This window comes from Toxorhynchites rutilus, chromosome 2 (genome assembly GCF_029784135.1).
Source record: "Toxorhynchites rutilus septentrionalis strain SRP chromosome 2, ASM2978413v1, whole genome shotgun sequence".
NCBI classification, from domain to species: domain Eukaryota; kingdom Metazoa; phylum Arthropoda; class Insecta; order Diptera; family Culicidae; genus Toxorhynchites; species Toxorhynchites rutilus.
In genome coordinates, this window is record NC_073745.1 from 185999594 (window position 1) to 186025745 (window position 26152).

The 26152-nt window shown below is 39.3% G+C and overlaps 2 protein-coding genes and 1 long non-coding RNA gene across 3 annotated transcripts; 2 read left to right on the forward strand and 1 right to left on the reverse strand.

Moving 5' to 3' along the window:
- The first annotated feature begins 1000 nt into the window (after positions 1 to 1000).
- On the forward strand, positions 1001 to 15483 carry LOC129766507 (uncharacterized). The gene is made up of 7 exons (XM_055767075.1): positions 1001 to 1580; positions 1648 to 2883; positions 13670 to 13739; positions 14389 to 14635; positions 14693 to 14897; positions 14955 to 15178; positions 15250 to 15483. The coding sequence occupies exons 2-7, from the start codon at positions 1861 to 1863 to the stop codon at positions 15401 to 15403; spliced, it is 1923 nt and encodes a 640-aa protein (XP_055623050.1). The 5' UTR covers positions 1001 to 1580; positions 1648 to 1860; the 3' UTR covers positions 15404 to 15483.
- LOC129765275 (uncharacterized) lies at positions 15429 to 16958 on the reverse strand. The gene is made up of 3 exons (XM_055765411.1): positions 15946 to 16958; positions 15747 to 15880; positions 15429 to 15686 (listed from the first exon to the last, which is right to left on the reverse strand). The coding sequence occupies exons 1-3, from the start codon at positions 16824 to 16826 to the stop codon at positions 15481 to 15483; spliced, it is 1221 nt and encodes a 406-aa protein (XP_055621386.1). The 5' UTR covers positions 16827 to 16958; the 3' UTR covers positions 15429 to 15480.
- Positions 16959 to 25942, forward strand: LOC129765277 (uncharacterized). Its single transcript, XR_008741413.1, has 3 exons — positions 16959 to 17446; positions 25311 to 25626; positions 25690 to 25942. It is a non-coding gene; the product is annotated as an uncharacterized LOC129765277 (long non-coding RNA).
- The last annotated feature ends 210 nt before the right edge of the window (positions 25943 to 26152 follow it).

Sequence of the window (26152 nt, forward strand, 5' to 3'; positions counted from 1 at the left end):
GCACGTAGAAGAAACGATGTGCTTTGCCCTATTCAACCTCGTATCTTACACAATCATTGCGAGCTGTGTGCAACAAATGAATGAATTGTTTGGATGTCTTTAGCAGCGATATTTATGTGAAATAGTTCTTCATAATTAATTGTTCTACGTGCCATATTACGAAGATTAAAATTTTAACACCAGAAACACACTTTGAGGCAGGTACACGAGAGAAGCTCGCGAGCACCAACACATGTGCATTGCTCAATATCTCAATATTTTACGAAAGAGAAGAGAAGGGACCAAACCCTGGCTCGTGTGCTAAAGCCCGATCTCATTGCTTGCTCTTGAAGGGATTGTGAAGAGAAAATCAATAATCGTCTCTCGAAATTTGGGCGCGCGCACACAGGAAGTCTGAACACCTCTCAATATTTTACGAGAGAAAAGAAAAGAGCCAATCCCAAGCCCGTGTCCTCAAGCCCGATCTCATCGCTCGCACATGGAAGCGTTGTGAGGAAGAGAAAATCGATACTCGTCTTCCTAAAATAAAGCGCGCGCACAGGAAGTCTGATTAAAACACAGCAAAAGTTATTACTTTTTTATTATTTTTTTCCTCGAGTTCAATTTTGTAAGAAAAAACGGATTTTAATCAACAAAATTTATAAGTTTGTTAAATTTTGCGAACAAAAAGCCGTGATTCTGCACGCTATTAAATCTGGCACACCTTTAGTTATGTCAAACCACGTTGACTGAGCCCAGCATCAAAGTACTAAACGAACCGCAAGGCACAAGTCAAGTTAGCCCTCTGTTCAAAGTAAAATATTCATAATAAATGAAATACGAATGTTTATGCCGAATAATTAAGGAAAATATTAGCGAATATATTGCATGGTACATGCAGCAGTACTCAACATAAGATAACCGGTAGGTGCAATTGTATCAAAAATCAATGTAATGTTACGTTCTATCATTGAAATATAAACATTGACACGATGTTATTTCGTTGAGCTAGCTCAATATTACACACAACACTTATTTGCTGCGATGATGTCTCATATCCCATATGTACCGGCGTATATCTCAACATATGTGTTTGTGAATCATTTGAAGCAGTTGTAAACAAACGTCCGGTTATATCTAGTGTAATTTTACATAATCAATTTCAGGCGTCTGAATCTCATCGATACTATCTAGGTATTAATCATAGATGAAATAAAACAAATACGAGTCGCAGTGTATAGTGATCTGTATTTGAACAGCGATAAATGGGAAACTGTTTACATTTGATCGTTTCCTCAGTTCAGTGTGTTTCGTACGATACGTGTGATTTATTTACGTTTGTTCCACATTGGTAATAAATTTACCCGAAATCAAATGAATGTGGCTGTACTCATACGAACGGATAGTAAACTTTGTTCATGTGTTTGTTCTGTCTCGTGTGAAAATGGTTATTCTCCCATACTAATGCCGTCAAACGTCAAAGTCGAACTCCGATAAATTTCGGGCGTTTTGGAGGAAATTATCTTCAATTGCATCTTACGTACGAGTATCAACATAAACTAAAAATGAACGGGTGAAACATAATAGTTCAGCTGTCAATGGTAAAATGTAGCTAGTTTACGTGAAAACTAGGAATAGAAGAATGAAAAATCGATTTGCATTTTTTAGTTTCGTCAAGAAAGCGGAGAAATAATGATAGAATTGCGACGACAGCAAAAACTATTGCGGATTTGGAAGCCGTTGGAGGAAGAATTGACACGATTTATCAATATATACTAGTGGATGTAATAGCGTGTACGGATCGCTCACGCCAAACACGGAACTTAATATAAGCACCAGCTTAACACACTCAAGCTAATTCGGCAAAAAACAGAACAGAAGATGGGGGCGAGTGAAACTCCCGGAAGTGGAAACGATGGAGTTACCCACTTGATGAAATTAGGCAGTGCCTTATTCTACGGACTAGCGTCGTTCCTAATTACAGTCATAAACAAGACCGTTCTTACTTCGTACAGATTTCCGTCGTTTTTGGTACTTAGCCTTGGCCAGCTTGCTGCAAGTGTTATCGTTTTGTGGTTTGGAAAACAATCAGGGATAGTGACATTTCCTGATTTCACCCGGGACATCCCCAGAAGGATCTTCCCATTGCCATTGATATATTTGGGAAATATGATGTTTGGTCTTGGTGGAACACAAGCGCTCAGTCTACCGATGTTTGCTGCACTTCGAAGGTTTTCCATACTGATGACTATGATATTGGAGCTTCGGATACTCGGCGTTCGACCCACCACTGCGGTCCAAGTTAGTGTGTATGCCATGGTTGGAGGGGCACTGCTAGCCGCGAGTGATGACCTTAGTTTTAATTTACAAGGTTACATGTTTGTAATGATTACAAACACCTTGACTGCGGCGAATGGTGTATACATGAAGAAAAAGCTAGACACTGCCGATATGGGCAAATTCGGCTTAATGTATTATAACTCCCTTTTTATGTTTTTTCCTGCATTGATCGGAACCTGGCTATGCGGTGACCTAGACAAGGCATGGCAGTTTGAAGCCTGGGATGATCTATTCTTCGCTGTTCAATTTCTTCTATCCTGCGTGATGGGATTTATCCTGTCTTACAGTACAATTTTGTGTACTCAATACAATTCAGCACTCACCACAACTATCGTTGGTTGCTTAAAAAATATCAGCGTGACCTACATTGGCATGTTTATCGGAGGCGACTACGTATTTTCCTGGTTAAATTCCATCGGAATCAACATCAGTGTGGCTGGATCTCTGCTCTATGCTTATGTGACGTTCCGGAAAAAGAGCACCTCGTCGTCATCCTCCTCTGGATCCAGTAGTCAGTCTGCGGATCGAAAAGTCCTGCTGCCTCAAGCGGGCAGAATCGACAACGTGTGACGAAACAGCTGTAGCTGTAGAAGATTTCGATTTTGCTGTGCCAGAAACACGTGGTATGGGCGCACGATTAAAGGAAACCAAAGCGGCGCGCGGTTTGATATTGTGTCTGTGTAAAGTGTTTAATTCGTTTACTATAATAGGTGTAATGTATTTAATTTAGCGAAAAAATCTAAACTTTTGTGACTCAGTTGCTAAGTAGTCTTTTATATGAGAACATTAGTTTAGCCTTTTATAAAGGACTGTTCATTTTAAATATTGACACGGATATTAATTAAAAAGGCTACCAAAGCAGATGATATAAAGGAACATTGGAAAATGTGTTGGACCTACGAAAAGAATTAAAAGAAATTTGCCCCTTCGGACGGAAGGTATTATGATCACTTGATTTTGGTTGTGCTAACGTAAGGATATTTATCACTATTCACTCACGAGACGCGATACGGGACTAGGACACAACACTTACAGACATTAAAAGTGGTAAAATTACCTTTTTCGTCGAGCGGTTTCCTTTTTCCCTCGAATGTGGAGACGCTATGCAGATGACATCTTCGCAGTCGTAAAAGAACGCTACTTGAAGCAGACGTTGGAGCTGCTTAATTCTTGACATAGGACGATAAAGTTTACCGTCGAATAAAAAAAAGACGGTACACTTCCTTTTCTGGACTTGAACACTACCCAGTAAAAAAAAATGGATAAAGTTTAGGATATACCGTTAGCCAACGTCTACGGATAGATATATAACTTCAGACTCTAACCATTTCGGCGCTCAAAACCAAGCAGCTTTCCATTCCATGGTGTATCGTCTCCTCAACATACTGATGGAGAGATATGATTACATTGCGGAGAAAAATAAAATTTACCATGCTGCAGAGCTGAATGGGTACGAGAGATGTTTCGTGGAAAAAAACCTTCGAAACAATACAGAAGGATCAGCCTAACGTACTATCCCTAAATAACAGTCCAGTCTACGAAGGCGGCCCGATAAGTACTTAGCCTCTCGCCCGATGTTTTCAGTATCGCAAAATTACTTATCGTGTAGTACATTCTCGTGAACGGCTACTGTCAAAATTTCAGCTGAATTGGATTCGTAGTTTCGTTTTGACCGTGTGTGGAAGCGAAAAATGGAAATTCCACCGTCGTCACGGCCAAATTGGTCGAATTGCACAACGAACTGCTCTCCCATCCACCGTATTCTCCAGATTTCGCCCCGTGCGACTTTTTTTTTTGTTTCCAAACTTGTAAAAGTCATTCTCCGGGCAAAAATTTGAGTCGAATGAGGAGGTCATCGCCACCACGGAGGCCTACTTTGCAGACTTCGAGAAAACGTATTTTCAGATAGATTAAAGCATCGCTGGGTCAGGTGTATCGAGTTAAAAGGAGACTATGTTGAGAATGTTAAACTATGTTAAACAACTAAGTAAACGATGAATAGGGTGTTTTGTGCTAAAAATACTGCAAATCCTTCTCGTATCGGCCCCTACATAATCAATGATATCAGTCAATTTGGTATGATATCGATTTCATCGCTATTATCCATAGTATCAATAACCGGTATGCATTGTCAAACTTAAAATTTTCGATAATTATCTATGACTGGTCAAATCGCGTGTTGAAACCATCGTAAATATACAAAACTCCAACTTTCTTACCATATACTGACGACATTCAATGGCTGAAATGAATCTAAATTGAAATAAAATAAATAATCACCACCGAATCTTGCTTTTCAATGCGTAAAATAAACATACACCCTCACTTTTGTGGTTCTGAGCTCTAATGTAGATGTCGCATGAGCTGATTCAGCTTTGCGTAAATTCGTCAATTCGCTCACTTCGATTATTGGTTGTGCAGTATTCGTTCAATTAATAATCGGTTTCTGTAGGAAGTATTCGATTAATCGAGCGATTATCGGGGATCACTACAGCCATTCCATGTCAAACCGATATAGTGGTTCTCAGATTTTCGTCAAAAGTTGTACTTCTGTTCTTTATCGCAAAATATTAGAGCCGTATTTTTTTTTTAATTTTTCGTTAGGGTGACCATTTCCATTTTAGAGTGGTCCGAAAAATCATTTTTTCCAATTTTTCCAAAAATGACTTTCTTCAAAAATTCATAACTTTTGAAGCACTGAATCGATCAAGATGATCATTTTTTTCATGGCTTTGGACTAGCGGGCGCTATATTCTTTAATATTTTTTCTTGAAAGCAGAGGATTTTTTACATAATATATCTCAATATCGAAGATGCTATTTTTTCGTTTTTGAGATATGATTTTTCAAAGTTAATGGTTCGAAAAAACAAAATTTCCTCCAATCCAGTTAGACCGGACAGCGGACACAGTTGATTGATCATTGTTGAGTTATTTATACGGCCTTATTCTGCGTGGCGTGTGAGGTGAGATGACAATTGTCACTTATGTCACGTGATTCCACCAGGCGTATGCCGTGAGAAATCTCACTTGAATGAACTCTCACTTTATTCCCGCTCTCAAATATACGTGACGATTGTCACATGAACTGGGATTTCTAGGTGACAATCGTCGACATGTCTTGAGGTGTCGACAGTGCATGAAAACAAATGAAAAAAGGAAGAGGAATAATAAGTGTTTTTTTGGGTCGTATAGAATCGATAGTAATGGTATTATATGTATCAATAAATTCAATTTATCTTCAATTTTCACAGTACGAAAGACAAATTGCAAGTAGTTTTTTTTTTGTGAAAGCGGTAGTGAGTCTGTTATTCCACAATTGGACGAATAAGCACACCGAAATTATTTTCATTTCATGAAATCTATTTATTTTCTCTAAAATATATCTATCATATGGGTCTTGTGTTTCATCTATCTATCCGCGAGTCATCGTCACCGAACTGCATATCCATTTCAGAAGCCGTGGTATATGCCCGAGCCGGAGCCAGAGCAACAATTTAACACTGAGAGTGCAGAGAGCAGCAGCAACTACGAGCAAAACAAACAAAAATGCTAAACTTTACAGGATGCAATCAACTGTTTCACCAAATCTAAATCAAATACCTGCAAATTCGGCAGAATGTCCTGATACACTAACAACAGGCCAGGTTAAATCAGATCTATAGATACGGTACTGACTGCAGCAAAACAAATATCTGACCTCTCTGAGCGAAACAAATAAAATTCTGGGATGCCAGATGTTTTTTCTCAAATATATGCGATAAAAATCTGAAATATTTGTAAATATGTGCTGTTGTCTGACATACTGACCAGCTTCGTTTATCATATGGAATCAATAATGTTTTGTCACTATTTTAAATAGCCTGCAGCAGGAATAAAAGGTTGTGATAAAAGTTAAATGTCTGCAAATTCGTGAACACATGTGCGAATGTGGCATCTCTGATCAGATTTGGCAACCAGCAGAATGAACGCCTTGTCACTTGCTGTTCATCCTCTCACATACATCAAATGAACCTCTCACGGCATCCGAAACGACTGTAGGAATAGAGTGAGGAGAGTTGCGTGATGGTGATGTGACAATTGTCATCTCACCTCACACGCCGCGTAGAATCAGGCCGATAGAACAGAAGCCCGATGTGTCTTGCAGAGCAGAGCAGTTGTATGGATGAATCGATCTTATTTCGACCATGGATCGATCTTCATCGCTGATGATTGTTGCGTGAACGTAGTTATTCTGTAATAACACAAAGATGGTCAATAAGGGCCCTGAGTTTTGAACTCACGATCGATCGCTTACTAAGCGAACGCGCAACCAATGTGGCTACGGAGACCCCCGTTTTAAGCATTTGTTCAATATTCCTATGTGACTAGACTAGGCCTATGCGGCTAGAGTCCAATCTTCCCGCAAGCGTGATATTTTTTCAAAGAAGTTAGTTTTTTGGCTTCAATTTAATATGTCATCTGAATCGGTTTAGTAGTTCAAATGTTATGATTTTTTGCAAAAAGCCATTTTTTGATAAAAGGGAAAAAACGATTTTTCGGGCTACCGGTTAACTTTGAAAAATCATATCTCAAAAACGAAAAAAAATAACATCTCTGATGTCGAGATATGTTATGTAAAAAATCCTCAGCTTTGAAGAAAAAATATAAACAAATAAAGTGCTCTCTAGTCCAAAGCCATGAAAACAATTAAAAACGACTACAATCAATAATTACGAAAATAAAATCAATTTTTGTAGCAAGTCAAGGCTAGGCCATTGGCTTCAATTAGATATGTCGATCGTCTAAATTGAGAGGTTTAAAAGTTATGATCAAAAAAAGTAATTTTTGGGAAAAAGTGGTAAAAATTTATTTTTCGGACCACCCTAAAATGGAAATAGTCACCCTAACGAAAAAAATAAAGTTCCTTGCCTAGGGGCAAGGACACGAACTTGACATACGACTGTAATTATGTGTAGTAATTGCATTTGAATTGAGTTTTTTCATTGTTCAGAATCTGTAATTTTTTCTCTTTTGATATATCAAATGGAAGCTCTGAAAAAACCGTTTCCTGTATGATCTTGTATCCTTCAAACGGGTTAGATGAGATAGCGTGGTAGAATCCGAAACCACATTCTGTTTAAAAATGTACACAAAAATGCCATTAAAGCCATTACTACCCTTTTCTTCTGTTTGTTCAATTATAAACAATTAAACACAAATCTAAATAGTTAAGATCTACATAAATATAAGCCTAAGTCAAATAAATCTATTGAAATATATTATCGATAAAAATAGCATTTTCTCCTTCGTTGCCACGTTGTCCGGAACATTGTTTGTAATAACTTTATAGGCCTGTGATGTATATTGAGTATTCTATGGCCATCTCTCTTAGGAAGTTCGTGTAGTTACTGTAGTGAATTGATCTCATTGGGTGCTATGTTCTATGTTCTGCTTATGTATAGAAAAGGGAAAGCAGAATGGGTATGTGCATTCGAGGAAGTTCAGTGGGTTTCTTTGGAAGTCATATATGGGGAGCATAATATTAAGATCGCGACTACTCAAGCTATCGGTATCTGATACGCGTGAGTATATTCTTTCGATCTTCTAAATCAGCAGTCAGTTAACTTCATTAATTGCAATTTTTACATAACCAACCAACATGCTCGATATTATGACATCGTGGACCACAATTACATAAATTGTGAGTAGCAAAACCTAAACGATAAAAACGTGAATTGAGCACGAATTGATTGGGCAACATACAATACAATAACTGATAAATGTATATTATCGGTAAATGGAGAATAATTCATCATACGCATCAACTCACATTGTGAGCTAACGCCCGAATGTTGCTCCTTGCGTCGGGGAGGAAAGCAGGTGGTTAGTGCATCGCAAGAAAACATACCCTTAAAATGGGTCAATTTATTAACTTTTTTTTTACTATATTCATTGTTCATGATTTGAGCAAAAAATGCTGGATAAATTCTAATGGTATATAACACAATATATGTCGCAATAACCGTTTTGAGTAATATGCGTTTGAAAACTCCTAATGAATCGTTACATTTTTCGTAGAGTTACCCCCCCCCCCCCCCATATAGAAATCAAAGACATAGTTCTATGTCAAAAAAAAACGGGTCTAATATTTTGCGATAAAGAAAAAAGCTACCACTTTGCATGAAAATCTGAGGACCACTTTATCGGTTTGGCATGGAATGGCTGTTGAAATCCATTTTCGAACAAAAATCAGTTTCCTTAGCGCAAACATCAAATGGACTAACAACGCTTGTCACTGTGTAATTGTATGAGGGTCGTTCAAAGAATAAGTTGCAGTGCCTCAAAAATCGCGGAAAAATAAAGTTAGGACAAAAAAACAAGGTGATTTTCGTAATCTACGTTTTATTTTCTATTTTTCTACATAATCGCCGTAACGTTCGAGGCATTTTTCATAGCGTGGCATGAGTAGTCGCTAGGGCGAGGTCTGGGAAGTAAGAGGATGCTCGAACACAGTCCATTTGAATTTTTTCAATTGCTATTGAGTTACGCGAGCAGAATGGGGCCGCGTATTATCGTGGATGAGGAACACTCCTTTCGTCAATAAATCTGGCCTTTTGTTCTTAATCGCGGTTCTTAATCGGTCCAAAACTTCACAATAGTACGGTGATGAAACAGGCGTTCGGCGGTCAACGATTCGATAACACTGAAGAAATTCGTGACGCAGTTACATCGTACTTTAAAAAGTTGGACGCTACGCACTTCGCGCTTGGAATAGAAAAACTCGTGCCACGCTATGAAAAATGCCTCGAACGTTACAGCGATTATGTAAAAAATAGAAAATAAAACGTATATTATGAAAATCACCTTATTTTTTGTCCTAACTTTATTTTTCCGCGATTTCTGAGGCACTGAAACTTATTTTTTGAACGACCCACGTAGAACATATTGGAATTGAATTTTCCGAATTTTCCCATTTTCCTTCATAGTTTTCCGAAAATCTTCAATTGTTATTTTTAGTTGTAATGTATTTGGATTAAATATGTGTAATATTTTGATGGGAGCCCCTCTCCATTCCAGAAGAGGGAGGAGTGTCATACCATCACAGAAACATTTCTCGTACCCAAAAACCCTCACATCCCAAATTTGGCTCCATTTGCTTAATTAGTTCTCGAGTTATGCAGAAGTTTGTGTTTCATTCGTATGGCAACTCCGCTTTCGAGAAGTGAGAGTATTGGTAAACCACCTTAGAAACGTTCCTTGCCCCCCAAAACCTTTACATGCCAAATTTGGCTCCATTTGTTTGATTATTTTTCGAGTTATGTAAAATTTTATGGTTCATTTGTATGACAGCAGCACCCCCCCCCCCCTTGATTAGTTTTCGAAAGAAATTTATGCCTCGAACACCTTCATTATGGTGCCAATGAAAGTGTTCATCTAAAAAAAATTAAAAAAATTACCCTATAAAAATGTTCACTATCTCGAAAAAACACCCTATGCAAAATATCAGCTCAATCGGACTTAACACTTTCGTCGCCCAAAGCACCATTTCTGAGTTTCTCGCGGAGCCCAACTTGCGGATAAATTATTAAATGAAGATCAAAGGTTCAGTTTGTAGTTAACTTTTATATAATCATGCAATATTCCTTCCAATTTGCAGACGAATCGACAACGATAAAACATGCCAAAGTCATATTATATGGGTTTCGCCAGAAACTGTAATACAAACCATCCGTACTATAAATTAATAAAAAGCATAGTATAAACATTATAATGATATGGTTATAAGTTTATTCCTTTTGAAAATCTTATTCAATTTGAACGAGGAAAGTGTCATCCATATATATATATTAATGAGATAACTGTAAATTTCGACGTGTCATGCAATTTTAAAGCATTTGGCGTAAAAAAAATGAAAACTCCGATTTCCGCTGAATTTTCGGGTTTCAAAAAAATTCAATTTTAACCAAGGCGCCTAGAAGTATATCATAAGGTGGGCCAACTTATTAAAACCATTCTTCAGCCATCTTGGAAGTCGACTGTGTTTTGTTTTGTAAACAAAACACAATAAAGGGTGTGTCACATCAAATTGCATCACGGAAAAAACGCTGTAGAAACTAATTTTTAGGAATTATATCTTCAGCTTTCGCTTATAATCAGATAAGAGTGTATAGATCACGTTGGTCGTAAATTTGGAAAAATGTCGTCGAACGAAAAAGAGCGTCGTGAATTAATCCTGTGCACTCATTTCGAGAATCCGGAGTTGTCACATCGGGACATCGGTAAGATGCTGGGAATCGTCCAATCCACGGTCAGCAGAGTACTAAAACGATACTTCGAGAACTTAACCATCGACCGGAAGGTGAAGAACGGCAAAAATGGATGCTCCGTCAGTGAAAAAGATCACAAGCGCGTAGTTAAGCAGTTTAGACGTGATCCGAGAAGTTCGGTCCGGGATGTCGCCAATAAGCTGAATTTGTCAAGTTCATTCGTCCAGCGGACCAAGCAGCGGGAGGGCCTGCGTACATACAAGGTTCAGAAGGCTCCTAACCGCGACGAAAGGCAAAACATGGTGGGGAAGACGCGAGCCCGGAAGCTGTACACCGAAATGCTGACGAAGCCGCATTGCCTGGTAATGGACGACGAAACCTACGTCAAAGCGGACTTTCGTCAGCTGCCGGGCCTGTTGTTCTTCTCCGCAGATGACAAATTCAGCGTTCCGGAGGAGATTCGCAAGCAGAAACTATCCAAGTTTGCCAAAAAGTACATGGTGTGGCAAGCGATCTGCTCTTGCGGAAAGCGGAGCTCCCCTTTCGTGATGACCGGCACGGTAAACGGGCAGGTTTACCTTAAGGAGTGTCTACAGAAGCGCTTACTACCACTATTGAAGCAGCACGAAGGCCCGACCATCTTCTGGCCGGATCTCGCTTCGTGCCACTATTCAAAGGACGTGTTGGAGTGGTACGAAGCCAACGGGGTCACCTTCGTGCCAAAGGAAATGAACCCGCCCAACGCGCCGGAGCTTCGCCCAATAGAGAAATATTGGGCGATTATGAAGCAGGCCCTCTGGAAGAACCCAAAAGTTGTCAAATCGTAGGCGGACTTCAAGAGAAAATGAATTTCTGTTTAAAAAAAACTACAACCTGACGTTGTACAGAACCTTATGGACGGGGTAAAGAGGAAGGTGCGAGCATACGGGCTTGGGCTCGAAGTATGAATAAAAAGAAAATGACAAAAGTTGTTTAATAGTTTTTATTTTACTGTCTAAAATTTTCAAAAGGATCGGTCTACTGGGCGAATTTCTACAGCGTTTTTTCCGTGATGCAATTTGATTTTTTACGCTTTACGCTAGTGACGGAGCTCGCTCGTGATCAGTCTGTCTCTTTTACGCTACAAGCAAATAATTCCGCTTCTGCTTTCTTCCGTACTGTTTTCATATACCGCTCCCCTTACCAACTTAGTGACGAAACTGATAAATGAAGTCCGAATGAGCTAATATTGGGTTGGGGAAAAAGAAATGTCGTATATTGTCAATATATGGCAACACTTAAACATATCTTGTGTTGTACTTATACGGCTATTTAAAGCCGACAATCTGTGCTACAAGTTTCGTTTTAACAGTGTTGTGATTGTCCTTTTCAGTCACAAGTTATAGCGCGTCAAAGATGGAGTCCACCAAGCAAGAAATTCGCCATATTTTTCGTTTACGCTTTTAGTTATACCTGCGAGGTAAAACTGCAACGAAGGCGGCCGAAAAAAATCGTGTAGTTTATGAACCCGATACTGTAACGATTCGCACAGCACAGCGTTGGTTTGATCGATTTCGTTCTGGTATAGTGGCTGTCGAAGATACACCCCGTACTGGTAGGCCAATCGTCGTGGAAACCGATAAAATCGTTGAAATCATCCAAGTAGACCGGCATGTGAGTACTCGCTTGATTGGCCAGGAACTGGGTATAGACCATAAAACCGTTTGGAACCATTTGCAGAAGATTGGATTCCAAAAAAAGCTGGATGTATGGGTGCCACACGAGTTGACACAAAAAATCTTTTAGACCGAATCAACGCCTACGATGCACTGCTGAAACGGAACGAACTCGACCCATTTTTGAAGAAGATGGTGACTGGTGATGAAAAGTGGATTACGTACGACAACCTAAAGCGAAAAAAGTCGTCGAAGCGCGGTGAGCAGGCCCAAACCATCGCCAATCCCGGATTGACGGCCAGGAAGGTTTTGCTGTGTGTGTGAGCTATGAGCTGCTCAGCTATGGCCAGACCCTAAACTCGGTTCTCTACTGTGAGCAGCTTGACCATTTGATGCAGGCAATTGACCAGAATCGGCCAGAAATGATCAATAGGAATGGTGTTGTTTCCACCAAGACGCGTAGAAGTATATCCTAAGGTGGGCCAACTTGCTAAAACCACTCTTCAGCCATCTTGGAAGTCTACTGTGTTTTGTTTGTAAACAAAACACTATACGCTAGTGCCGAAGCTCGTTCCTGATCAGTCTGTCTCTTTCACGCTTCAAGCAAATAATTCCCCTTCTGCTTTCTTCCGTACTGTTTTCATATACCGCTCCCCTAACCAACTTAGTGACGAAACGGCCTCACCTTGTACCATAGACCCGTCTTGGTTTCCACCAGGACAATGCTCGGCCTCACACATCTTTGATGACCCGCCAGAAGCTAAGGGAGCTCGGATGGGATGTCCTATTGCACCCACCGTATAGTCCGGACTCGGCTCCAAGTGATTATCATCTCTTCCGGTCCATGCAAAACGCTCTTGGTGATACTAAGTTGCCCTCAAAAGAGGCTTGCGAAAACTGGCCGTCTGATTTTTTTTGCAAATAAGAAGGGGGGGATAATGAAGTTGCCTTCTAAATGGCAACATGTTTGCGAACAAAACGGCGCATATTTGACTTAAATTGGATAATTTTAAATATGTTAAATAAAGCGTCAAATTTCATCAGAAATACGAAATTAGACATTTCTTTTTCCCCAACCCTATATTTTGCATAGGGTATATTATCGTGCAAATCAACATTTCGGAGAAAGTTCCGAATGAAAAACCGATATAACTATTTTTACTGGCACCCAAAACCATACGAGGACAGTCCGATAAGTACTTGGCCTACAAAAAAAAACAAAAATTTTGGAAAAGTGATGATTTATTTCTCAGGTGATGACCTCCGCATTCGACTCAAACTTCTGACTTTTTCAAATTTTGAAACAAAAAAAATCGGCCAAATCTTGAGAATACGGTGGATGGGGCAGCGGTTCGTAGTGAAATTCGAACAATTTGGCCGTGGCGACGGCGGAATTCCATTTTTTCCATTTTTCTAAAACTCACGGACACGCGCGCTTCCACACACAGTCAAAACAAAACTACGAGTACGATTCAGCTGAAATTTCGGCAGTAGCCGTTTACGAGAATGTACTACAATGTAAATGTAAATTAGAATTTAATTATTATAATTGAGAAACCTACTTACTAACCAGAAATTGAAATACTCTATTGTATTGAATTTCTTATATAGAAATACCTAGTAGGAGACCAATTGTAAGTACCTGAAATTTGTTATCCTAAAATGGTTCGACATGTTGAATTAATTCGAACCAATAAACTTGCAGCTTTGAGCTGATATCATCGGGAACCTTGGTGATTTCTTCGACGAAGACCTCCAAACCGTAAACCCCACCTCAGCGACGTAACAACCTGAGAGATGGACGAAAAGCGTATAACCAAACGGGGATTACTTCAAATAAAAATATTTTGAGGTTCTCCTGAAAATTATTATTGTTTATTGAAAAAACGGACAATTTCAACTCGCACACCTGAAAATAATGGTGGCTCAAAGGCCAATTGTGACGGGATCTTCGCGTTCAATTGTCCTTGAGGTCGTTGAGGTCGTGATATTCGGTAACGAAACATGAACTCATCTATACTTCAAATAAAAAAGCTGCTCGTGATATTGCGGCGTTGAGAAATTGATATTCCTCTAGGAAAGTCCATACCATTCGATGTAATTCGATTCCGAAAACCAGACTCCTGAAATAATGCTACATAAAGACTTTTCTTTTGATCGTCAATAGTCATCAATAACATACTGAAAATGTTAAGAAGCGTACGTTTGCCGAAATACTGCATTTCATTCGGACGTGGTTTGATTACAATATCGAGGAATTCTGAAAAACCTACCAACGAATCAGCATCAGCTCAAGCCTCATCTGAAGATGGGTTCACTAAAGATTTTCTGCATAATCACATCAAGCTGACGGATATGCAGAAGGTGCTACTCGGAGTAGGTAGTGCATTAGCAGCTCTAATCGACCCTAGAAGGTAACCCTTAATAAGATTATCTCCGAAACGTACATATTGCTAATAAAGTTTTGTAAGACATGACATGATTGCATGTTTAGGAGAAACAACCGGTGTATCAGCATTGCAAGACATCTGTAGACAAATGCTGAATTCGGAAGAAGGCCGCCAAATTCTGATGGAAAAACCGCGCGTTAATACTCAGACTATCAACCTAGAAGCATTGAAGAAACTTCCGGAAGATAGTTTTGGTTTTCACTACGTGAAATTTCTCGAGAAACATGTTAGTTTCAGTTTTTTACGTTTAGTTTTCCGTATAAGAATATTTTTTAATGTATAGGAAATAACACCAGATTCGCGAATGGCAGTTCGTTTTGTGGAAGATCCGGATCTCGCCTATGTTATGACACGTTATCGAGAGGTTCATGATTTGGTGCATACTGTTCTGGACATGCCAACTAACATGCTCGGTGAGGTAACCGTTAAGTGGGTGGAGGCGCTAAACACTGGACTACCCATGTGTTACGGAGGAGCGATTTTTGGGGCATCTCGCCTACGACCAATGTGAGAATCGCTCGTTGTAGTAGTTTTTGAGTATTATTGAACATAAGCAAAACCCTACTATTTCTTTGTAGACAACGCCAGAACTACACGAAACATTATCTTCCCTGGGCGTTACGCATAGGCCCCAAAATACCATCCCTCATGTGCGTCTATTGGGAGAAACGATGGGAACAAAACATAGAAGATCTACGGAAGGAATTAAACATTCAAACAATTAACATATAATTTTTTTTGTACTCAAATAAATGAACAATTTATTCTTGAACTTTTGTACCGTGTAAAAATTAGAACAAATATATATTTCAAAACTTGAGTTCGTATTTTTTCGCCTCCAATTTGTGTTTCTGCGCCGAATCAGCACTGGATGATGGAAGAACACTATTTTTTCGGCTGGATTTTCCCAATAACATATCTAACAGTTTTAGATTATATAGGTTAGGCAACGGTATATCAAGGTCAATCGAGTTTTGTATAATTTCCGAACAAGCTCTTAAGTCACGTCGCCAATCTAAAAAAGAATGTTTTAATTACAATACAAACTTTAGGTCAACAGGAATTTTCGACTCACATTGGTACTCGAATAGATGGATTAGAACCTGACGGCATGATGGTAGCATTTGGTGTTTCAAAAAGAGTTCCATCAGCTGATATATTGATTCGATGTTAAATTCCTGCATTAACTGAAAACACAATCTGCTGATTCTGCAATTGTACACAAATGCTCAGCATTATTCGAAGTAAATCAGTCACAGAAATGATAGAACTACCTTCCCGCAACCGCTTCCCTAAGTCTAACGTGTTTGTTGAACAGCTGCTTGGCTACCTCCTGGTCACTATGCCACTGACTTCGGAAGCTACTCTCCCAGATATAGCACAGCAAGTATTCATCGTTCAATTTATTCATGGAGAATTCTCCCATTTCAATCACAGAAAGTAAAACGGCCTCACTTTTGCTTCCAACGGTTTCGTCAATTACTGCTCTAAGAAGTCGATATATCACAGGTCTCGTTTCGCTATTGCATTTTATTAGGGCTTCTTTGAAACTGTTTACTGAATTTGACAAGTTACCCTTTCGCCACTGTAAAAGCGCAATAAAGTGCAGAAATTCATTGCATCTCGCGAACATTTCAGAATCTACCAGTTTACAAAGATTTATTAACTGCTCCAGTCTGTGTTGGTCCAACGTGAGGGTAACATATTCAAACAACATATTTAGCACATTCAAAGAGGAAAGTCTTTTACAATCTATCAATTGATCGAATAATATGTAGACATCCCTAGCATTATCTTCTCGGATAGCAGTCTGCAGCAAATTATCAATGTGACTTTCTTCCAGAGCTTCGATATTGATGACCAATGGATTGGACGTCAGATCCTCAAAGATCTGAGTTAATTTGCGGGACGATGATTTGTTGAAAGCGGATGGTATCGCTCCACCGGAGGACGTTCTATTTGATAACGGTATTCGGTATTTATTGTTGAGAATTTTCCATTTCAATGCTTTGTTTTCCACAAGTTCAGAGGTGAATGAATCGATGGCATCAGTATTGGTACATTTTCGATTGCTTGCAAGGAGACCGAGGAGCCACACATTTGGAATCGAAATGCCTCTGAATGCGATTGATCGAATATTTAACGGTACTGCCATGATTCACGAGCTTTCTACAGCAAATTCACAGAGTTATTCAATTACGCTTCATCCAAATATGTATGTTTTTGTTTATTTACATTGCTGACGATAGTTGAATAATCTTTGTTTTTGTTTTGTTTTAATGACAAGTGGCACGGTATACAATACGTGGCAGGTATGCAATCTACCACAACAGTAAACAATTGATTGGAATGTTAATATATGCGTCATCATTATCAGTCTACCTTTAATTGAACAAGGCAAAAATAACAAAAATAATGTGATTCGCGTGTCGAGTGGTTAGCGTCACACATTATCATGTCGCGTGTTTGGATTCGATTCATGTTCTGGCCGAGGTATTTTTCGTCAAAGAGCTTTCTTTTGACTTGTCTGTGTTCACGCGTATTCTAGAGCACTCAGAATAAATTCAAGGCGTGTGTTTTGGCATAAGAAATCTCAACTAAGTACCTGAGTCATGCGGATAGAATCAAATTGGTTGTCAAAAAAAATCCAATAGAAATGTCAAAAGAGATCGAAAATTCAGGAGGGGAAAAAAGTGTTACTTTTTATATAATGACAATAATAACCCACTACATAGAGAAAGTATTGTTTTTAAAGGTAATGAGAGATAGTGAAAGGTCAGTATTATTGTCTTCTAAACATATATAAACTGGATTATAATTCAATTTTACTTCTTGCCAACTATTAGCTGTTTATTATTTTGAACGATAGAATTATTAGGCTGTCAAAAAAGTCCTGCGGTATTTTTTTTGAATTTTCATTTGTTCATAAAATTAGTTACAATCATCTGTTTTAAGTCAAATATGCGCCGTTTTGTTCGATGACTTGTTCCCAACGAGATGCCAACTTCATAATACCCCTGATATAGAAGCTCGCTTCCTTATTGGCAAAAAACTTGGATAGCCAATTTTCACAGGCCTCTTTTGTGGCTAACTTCTGACTACCTAGCTCGTTCGCCATGGACAAAAACAGGTGGTAGTCACTTGGTGCAAGGTCCGGACTATACGGCGGATGCAAAAGAACCTCCCATTCGAGCTCCCGGAGCTTCTGGCGTGTCACCAAAGAAGTGTTTGGCCTGGCGTTGTCCTGATGGAAGACCTCTGTTTATCAAAGATGGCCTCTTCTTCATGAGTGCTACCTTCAAGCGGTCCAGTTGTTGGCAGTACAGGTCCGAATTGAGCGTTTGGCCATATGGAAGCAGCTCATAATAAATTATTCCTTGACAATCCCACCAAACACACAGCAGAACCTTCCTGGCCGTTAATGAGGGCTTGGTCACCGTCTGAGCCGCTTCAGCGGGCTTCGACCATGACCGTTTGCGCTTCACGTTGTCGTAAGTGACCCACTTTTCATCGCCAGTCACCTTCCGCTTCAGAAACGGGTCGATTTTGTTGCGATTCAGCAGCGATTCACATGCGTCGATACGGTCAAAGATGTTTTTTTGCGTCAACGTGTGTGGCACCCATACATCGAGCTTTTTTGTGAATCCAAGCTTCTTCAAATGGTTAATAACGGTTTGATGACTTATCCCCAGCTCTTGGCCGATGCTACGGCTGCTGCTATGCCGGTCTTTCTCGGCTAATTCAGCGATTTTGTCGCAATTTTCGACGACAGGCCTTCCGGAGCGTGGCGCATCTTCGACGACCTGTACACCAGAATGAAAACGTTGAAACCATCGTTGTGCGGTGGAAATGGAAACAGTATAGGGTCCATAAACTGCACAAATTTTATTGGCAGCTTGAGATGCATTTTTGCCTTTGTCATAGTAGTACTGTAAAATATGTCGGATTTTCTCTTTATTTTGCTCCATATTTGCGACACTATAACTCACGAACGACTTAACCAAACAAAACACTGTCAAGGTATAGTATGGCTCGATACAATGAATACAACTAGAACTACGCGCTTACAACGACACCTCACGGAAATACCGCAGGACTTTTTTGACAGCCTTATATATTACTTGAACATTTTCCTTTCATTGAAACTACTAAAAAATACGAATTACTCAAATTACAACATTTATTTCAATTTTGGGTCGATCAAAAAGGTAATAAACAAAGCCTGAGTCACGAAAACGTTTGCTCCTTTTATAGGAGCAACATCTGACAGCATGCGGAAAAAAAGATTGCATAGGGAAAAATGTGCAAAAAACGTTTTTAAGCAAAATGCATTTGAAAAATAAATTTTATTGACTCCGCATGACCCAGCTAAGTACTAATGGAAATGGCGCAAGTACTACCTACATTGAGACGACAACAGATGCTCTGGGAACATTAGTGCCAAGGCGCTTGCATAAATGTATAACAGGTGAAGCAACATCATCACTTCAATAAGAAGGGGATTACGGTTTGTGGAGCGGGGGTTGTTTGTTTCTTTATTGCAGGGGATACGCCATTACTGCATTTTCACATGCGAGAGTAGTGGATGAACTGGATGAGAATGAAATTCTACAAAATCATCCCTTCTTTTTCACATAAATTCGCGAAAGCCGAACATAGTAGGCATCGTTCGAATAAGCGTCGTGGCAGTTAGTAGAGAGCTGCCGGCAGCTGTTTGTAAACAAAACCGACAGCAATTCCAATATGGCTGAAAGTGCATTTCATATGATTGTTTCACCTGGTACATATAGAGGCGCCTTGATTAGTGCCATTCAAGAAGAACGTTCTCGATATGACTATTGAGAGGTCGGCAAATGTTTGGGTATGAGAATGGTCTCGTGTATCATTCTATCGAGATCAAAAATGAATCGTGTATCAAACATCTTTCATTGCTTTTAAAAATCCACGCAAACCCGTAGGTTTATTTATAAATCGTTATATTAGGCTGTCAAAAAAGTCCTGCGGTATTTCCGCGAGGTGTCGTTGTAAGCGCGTAGTTCTTGTTGTATTCATTGTATCGAGTCATACTATAGCTTGTTGGAAAGGTATTTTTGCGCGCTATAATATAGTCATTGACAGTATTTTGTTTGGTTAAGTCGTACGTGAGTTATAGTGTCGCAAATATGGAGCAAAATAAAGAGAAAATCCGACATATTTTACAGTACTACTATGACAAAGGCAAAAATGCATCTCAAGCTGCCAATAAAATTTGTGCAGTTTATGGACCCGATACAGTTTCCAATTCCACCGCACAACGATGGTTTCAACGTTTTCGTTCTGGTGTAGAGTTCGTCGAAGATGCGTCACGCTCCGGAAGGCCTGTCGTCGAAAATTGCGACAAAATCGCTGAATTAGCCGAGAAAGACCGGCATAGTAGCAGTCGTAGCATCGGCCAAAAGCTGGGGATAAGTCATCAAACCGTTATTAACCATTTGAAGAAGCTTGGATTCACAAAGAAGCTCGATGTATGGGTGCCACACACGTTGACGCAAAAAAAAACATCTTTGACCGTATCGACGCATGTGAATCGCTGCTGAATCGCAACAAAATCGACCCGTTTCTGAAGCGGATGGTGACTGGCGATGAAAAGTGAGCCACTTACGACAACGTGAAGCGCAAACGGTCGTGGTCGAAGCCCGCTGAAGCGGCTCAGACGGTGTCCAAGCCCTCATTAACGGCCAGGAAGGTTCTGCTGTGTGTTTGGAGGGATTGTCAAGGAATAATTTATTATGAGCTGCTTCCCTATGGCCAAACGCTCAATTCGGACCTGTACTGCCAACAACTGGACCGCTTGAAGGTAGCACTCATGAAGAAGAGGCCATCTTTGATCAACAGAGGCCGCATTGTCTTCCATCAGGACAACGCCAGGCCACACACTTCTTTGGTGACGCGCCAGAAGCTCCGGGAGCTCGGATGGGAGGTTCTTTTGCATCCGCCGTATAGTCCGGACCTTGCACCAAGTGACTACCACCTGTTTTTGTCCATGGCGAACGAGCTAGGTAGTCAGAAGTTAGCCACAAAAGAGGCCTGTGAAAATTGGCTATCCGAGTTTTTTGCCAATAAGGAAGCGAGCTTCTATAACAGGGGTATTATGAAGTTGGCATCTCGTTGGGAACAAGTCATCGAACAAAACGGCGCATATTTGACTTAAAACAGATGACAGATGAACAAATGAAAATCCAAAAAAAATACCGCAAGACTTATTTGACAGCCTAATATTTATATGTTAATAACAATTCCATACTTTTACTCATCCACTCACACACTAACTTTCAGCAATCTTTCAAAATATTAATTCATTCATTCGTTGAGAATTGATTCAGATGCATCTTAAATCAAACGATTATCGAACCAGCGTTAGTCCTACCTTGCGGTTACATTAGAGATATAACCAACTTCTAGCTTTTTCGGCATACTTTAGTCGATTAGCTCAGTAGGAATTACCTGGAAGTCCTTTTGAATCTCTGAGCGACTGCATTCTACTGTGGAGTATAAACAACAGTAACTGCTGCTGCCACTAGCCTAATATTCACGAATTTTCTCGCATATGTCCGAAGGTAGATCATGGTAAACATCAAAAAGAATCGTTCCAGGGGCCGACTTGCGCGATTATAGATTCCACTGAACGACTCATGACACTACTTCCCTTTTATACAAGTTTTACAGAAACCAACTAGTTCAATTTCCCGGATGTCAACCAGCATTCCTTCTCTAATGATTGTGTCCATTGACTAATTTGATCAAGTCGACGGTGCCATAACTTGCTCGGTCCCGTATCGCAAACATTTGCGCACTCGGTTTCGAACATCAGCATTACTTCGTACAAACTGCCGATAAACTTAAAAGTTGCCAAACGGTTCTAAAATGGTTTCATTCTAAAGAAAGCCACGTTTTCTTAGGTACGGCATGAACAGGATATTCTATGTTAAACGAGACTTCTTCGTTACTTATCGCGTCGATTTTCTTAGTTGTTCTAGCGATCATTGCTTCACCCCTCTAATTTCTATGATACACAGCTTTTAGAACGAGATAAATAATCATTTGTCATTCATCAAATGCTGGCTGCAGCCGGGGTCCAACTTGAATGCCGCTCTGTCCGACCTGTCAAGTGTTGTATTTGCTGGTTCAATCATAAATCCTATTGCACTCTTCTTGACATAGTTTGACTTTTTTTTCCAAAATATCTATTTTTATTAGGACTCATATGGCGTTAGCCTCACGGGACCGGGAGTTCAGTATTTCGACAATTTTTGCCTTATGACTATGTTAGTAATATGTATATGGCTTAACGGTTAACGATGGTTGATAAATTTTCGTTACTGTCAATTTGTCATTTTTCAAACAGAATATATCATTATATTTTACACATAACCTTTCTATTACAGGTCTGTCCTTGTCATTTATTTCTTTTAGGTTTAATTCCGATAAAAGTTCCTTTGTTCTAGCTACATCATACTTGTATGCACTATCAATTTCAATAACATCGTAATTTTTAAAGGGTTTTGTTTGTGGTTTTAGATTTTCAAGTTTTACTGCTTTATTTTTTATGTTCAATATTCTGACAGGAATTTTTCCTTTTTCTGGTTTTACTACTGCTCCTGCAATATATTAGTTTCAACAAAAGTTATTACTTCCGTTCGTGGAGAGATTATGAAATTTTCCTCAAATCGGGGTTTTCTCAATGTCATTTTAGAACTTGCAAAATCAATTTTTGCTCCGAATTTTTCCAAAAAATTAGTACCAACCAGTCCAATGACATTAGATGGTAGGTTATCAATAATGTGAAATGTTATGGGGTACATAAAACCATTATATTCTACAAAAGTGTTAATTCTTCCTATGGTGTTGGTGATTCCATTTACACCATGCACCTGTATGGTATGCGATGAATCAATGTATGAATTTAATTTTTTCGTCAGATGACGCTTGTCGAGTAGACAGCATGATGCACCGCTGTCTACTATCAAACGATAATTAGTATTGTCAATTTTAAAATTCAGTCGGAGAGCCTTCGCGCTATTCAAATTATTCACGAAAGAACTCCCCTACATTTGCTTCTTCTCGTGGTTGTCGCTCTTGTGGTTCTTCTGCCACATTTGCGTTTCTTCGTTGATAATTGTTGTTATTTGAGTTGTTATTATGGTTACGGTTATGGTTTCCGTTGTTGTTGTTATTGTTGTCACCATTGTTGTTGGTATTGTTATTTCGGTTGATATTAGCAGCTCCCGCTTCATCTCGAAAAGTTCCTTGGGAAACATGAGCAGATGCTAATTTACCAGCAAGTGCATCCATTTGTTCCCCAAATTCAGAAATAGTAAGCTTCCCTTGTTTCAGAGATAGCATTTCTTTCTCAACCGCTTTTGGCGTAAGCCTCACGGCGAATTTTTGCTTAAGAATGGCTGTTGCCTGTTGAATCGTCACTGCTGCGTTTATCGCTCCATGAGCTGGGCCTGTTAATCGAGTTTTCGCGAAAGTTAGTATATCGTTTTCAACAACGTTGGGAGAATAAATTTTTCAGCAGTTCCAATGTTTCAATGAAGTTCAAAAGTTTGGATGGTTTGCCATCATATTTGTCAATTAATTTAAGGGCAATGCCCAAATCTAACTTTGCAGGCGTAGTCATGTTGGTTTGTTCGTGTATTTGTTCGTCTGTTTCTTCATCCGTACATTCTTTTTCGTCTGATAAGTCGGTGGTCTCTTCTCCTTCTACTTCTTCCTCCTCTTCAGATTCCTCTTCTTCAGTTTTTTCTTCTTCTTCTTCTAATACTTCCAATTGTGACTGTTCCAATAGGTTACCTTTTAAAAGAACAATACATTCCCGGCCAATCTCTTTGAGATGCCGGTATCTAGCTTTAAATTGATTCCCAGACTTAGTCCCCTGGGTCTAAGGCTGGCCAAAGTTTCTTTGATAGCTTTGATTTTTAAATTTTTTGTATGTTGTTTATAGCTCGTATTTTTCTTTAAATTTTTCAGGAGATGCCCTAATTTATCTCCCGCAATGAAAAACTCGTCCATCCAGTGATGGCTAATGCATAAAATATAGCTACTATTAAAGATCACTCACTTCGACCATGTAACACCTTCCAGAACTGAGGCGCGATATCCAGTTTTCACCCCTTTTCGAATTCAAGCGGTATTCAGGCTTCCCATGCTGGCGTGCCGCACCGCTCGTTCGGCAACGCGCTCCGTGGCTCGTAGATGTAATTTTGAAATTAGTTTCCACGCTGCGTATCCAAACGCTAAGGCAGCAATTCCACACAAAGCAACCGTTTGTGCTATGTGGTTCTGTTCGATGGTGCAGTTGGCTGCTGCGGCTGGCGCGACAATCTCATCCGCGCTGAACCAACCCATTGCACTTTTGTCCCTTTTTTTTTTAGTCAATTAAAACAGTTCTAGTCAATAAAACATCGACGGAATTACTTTCCGGGAATGAGATGCTAGTTCATAATTTTCTATATCACTATATCACTTTCCACTGCTTCAGCGATTTATTGTACGTGGGGCATTTTTGTTTTTTTTTTTGAAACTGTTTTATTAAATTTCTACTGTGGTTCACTTCTTCTACATATACTTTTCATTCTCGAGCAGATGCAAATCATGTTTCGCAAGCTTTGAGCTTCACTTACTGAAAATGTTCGTACTGATATAGATGGATTTGATGCGAAGGTTTTCGGTTCACGAGTTGTTCCTTAATGGTGTTTTTTGACTGTTGTGCTTAGCTGGAACCGTAATAGTATTCCAGTCCAAGTATTCCTCCACTGACGCAATCGCTCGCCTTAATTCGGCGGTAAATCTTTCTTCGTACTGGTTCAGTACTGCAGCTCCTGCTGCCATATGAAACATATGGAAGATGACACACTTTATCGCTGCGCCATGCTCCTTCGTATGGCGCGCGTTTTTCTTTAATGCTTCCTCTGTATCCCGAATGTACTGGTAACAAAGGGTATACAGTACATCGTTATACTGACGGCTATTCATTTTTTTTCACTTTTTCGATTTCAAATTACAAGGCTTTATTTGATCACCACATCACTTTTCCCGATCAATAAGTTCACCGAAAATTCTTCAAATGTCTCACGAACGTCATATGGCACTGTGTTAAATCGTGCGCGCATTCACTGTCACACTTTCGATTTACAGCGGAGTTGCACGCTGGAATGTTGGGTCTCCAGATTATAGTATTGCTTTTCGACGCAAATTTTTAGATCATTCTCATCGCTATATGTTCGGGCAAAACACCACACACGCAATATTGCACACCTCTGATATAGAATCTAAGTCATTGTCCACAGAAAAGAGCACTAAATTTGACTACAGGAATAATGCAGAACATTTTCTTTCCTATACCAAATGGCTACACTTTGCACTCTATTAATGGCCACTGCTCCTGGCATCTTCTGATCCGCATCCGCCTCCTGGCATCTTCCGATTGTTCCAAAGCGGATTTGCTTGTCACACTTTTTTTTCGAAACTTTTTGAATTCAATTATGTATTCATCTCCCCCGAGAATTTGTTTTCATATTTTCGGCGGGGAAAATATCACAAGAAATTTTGATCCATATTAACATAATTGACCTAATACCATTTTTTTCTTTTTTAGTTGGCCTTAAAATTATATGCAGTACAATCATTCATCATAAACAAATCGGAGATAAGTATTCGTTTTTTTACATCATTATATCAGTCACCTCGGTCGGGAAACTATTTTCATATTCCCGCCAAGGATAAACATCAGTTATATTCTATACATTACAACACTATTGACCTTTTTCCTTGTCTTTACAGCTGGCATGATCCCAGACTCGTAATACTTGTTTACCAAAAACCACCCAAGCTATGGGATTGAAGGTAACGGCGAGTTTGTCGCTAAGATTGGAATCTTTCTTCAACACATCATCGACCGTAAAAAACTTAAGGTGAACATACATAATTTATTGCATATTTAAAATCATTAACATATGTATTTCTTTTCTTCATAGGGACACGAGAGAACAAAATACGGATGAAACGTGCTAATTCTACCGTCACTCTGCTAATCAGCTAATGCAAATCAGAGCGATGTAGCAGGAAGAGGAACGGGAACTTGCTTTGGAAATGCTCATCAAATTGAGGTGGTTGAGGCTGCGATTGAAATTTGCCTCTTGTACGCAGTTTATAGAATGATTCCAACGAGAAATATTGATGTTGTTTATAGAATAAGTTATTAGTATAATGTATTCTAAGTAAGTAGAATTAAACGCAATTAAATACATTTTTTAAAATTAAAAATAATTATTAAAAAATATTGTCATTATCCCTGATGATTACCTCTCACAAATATGAAGCAAAATTTTCACTGTTATTGCACCAATGTTGGACCAACAATTTGTAGTTTGTTTGACATATATGCCTACCATTCTTTTTTTGTAACTTGTACCAATGATTAGTAGGGTAGAAAATGAC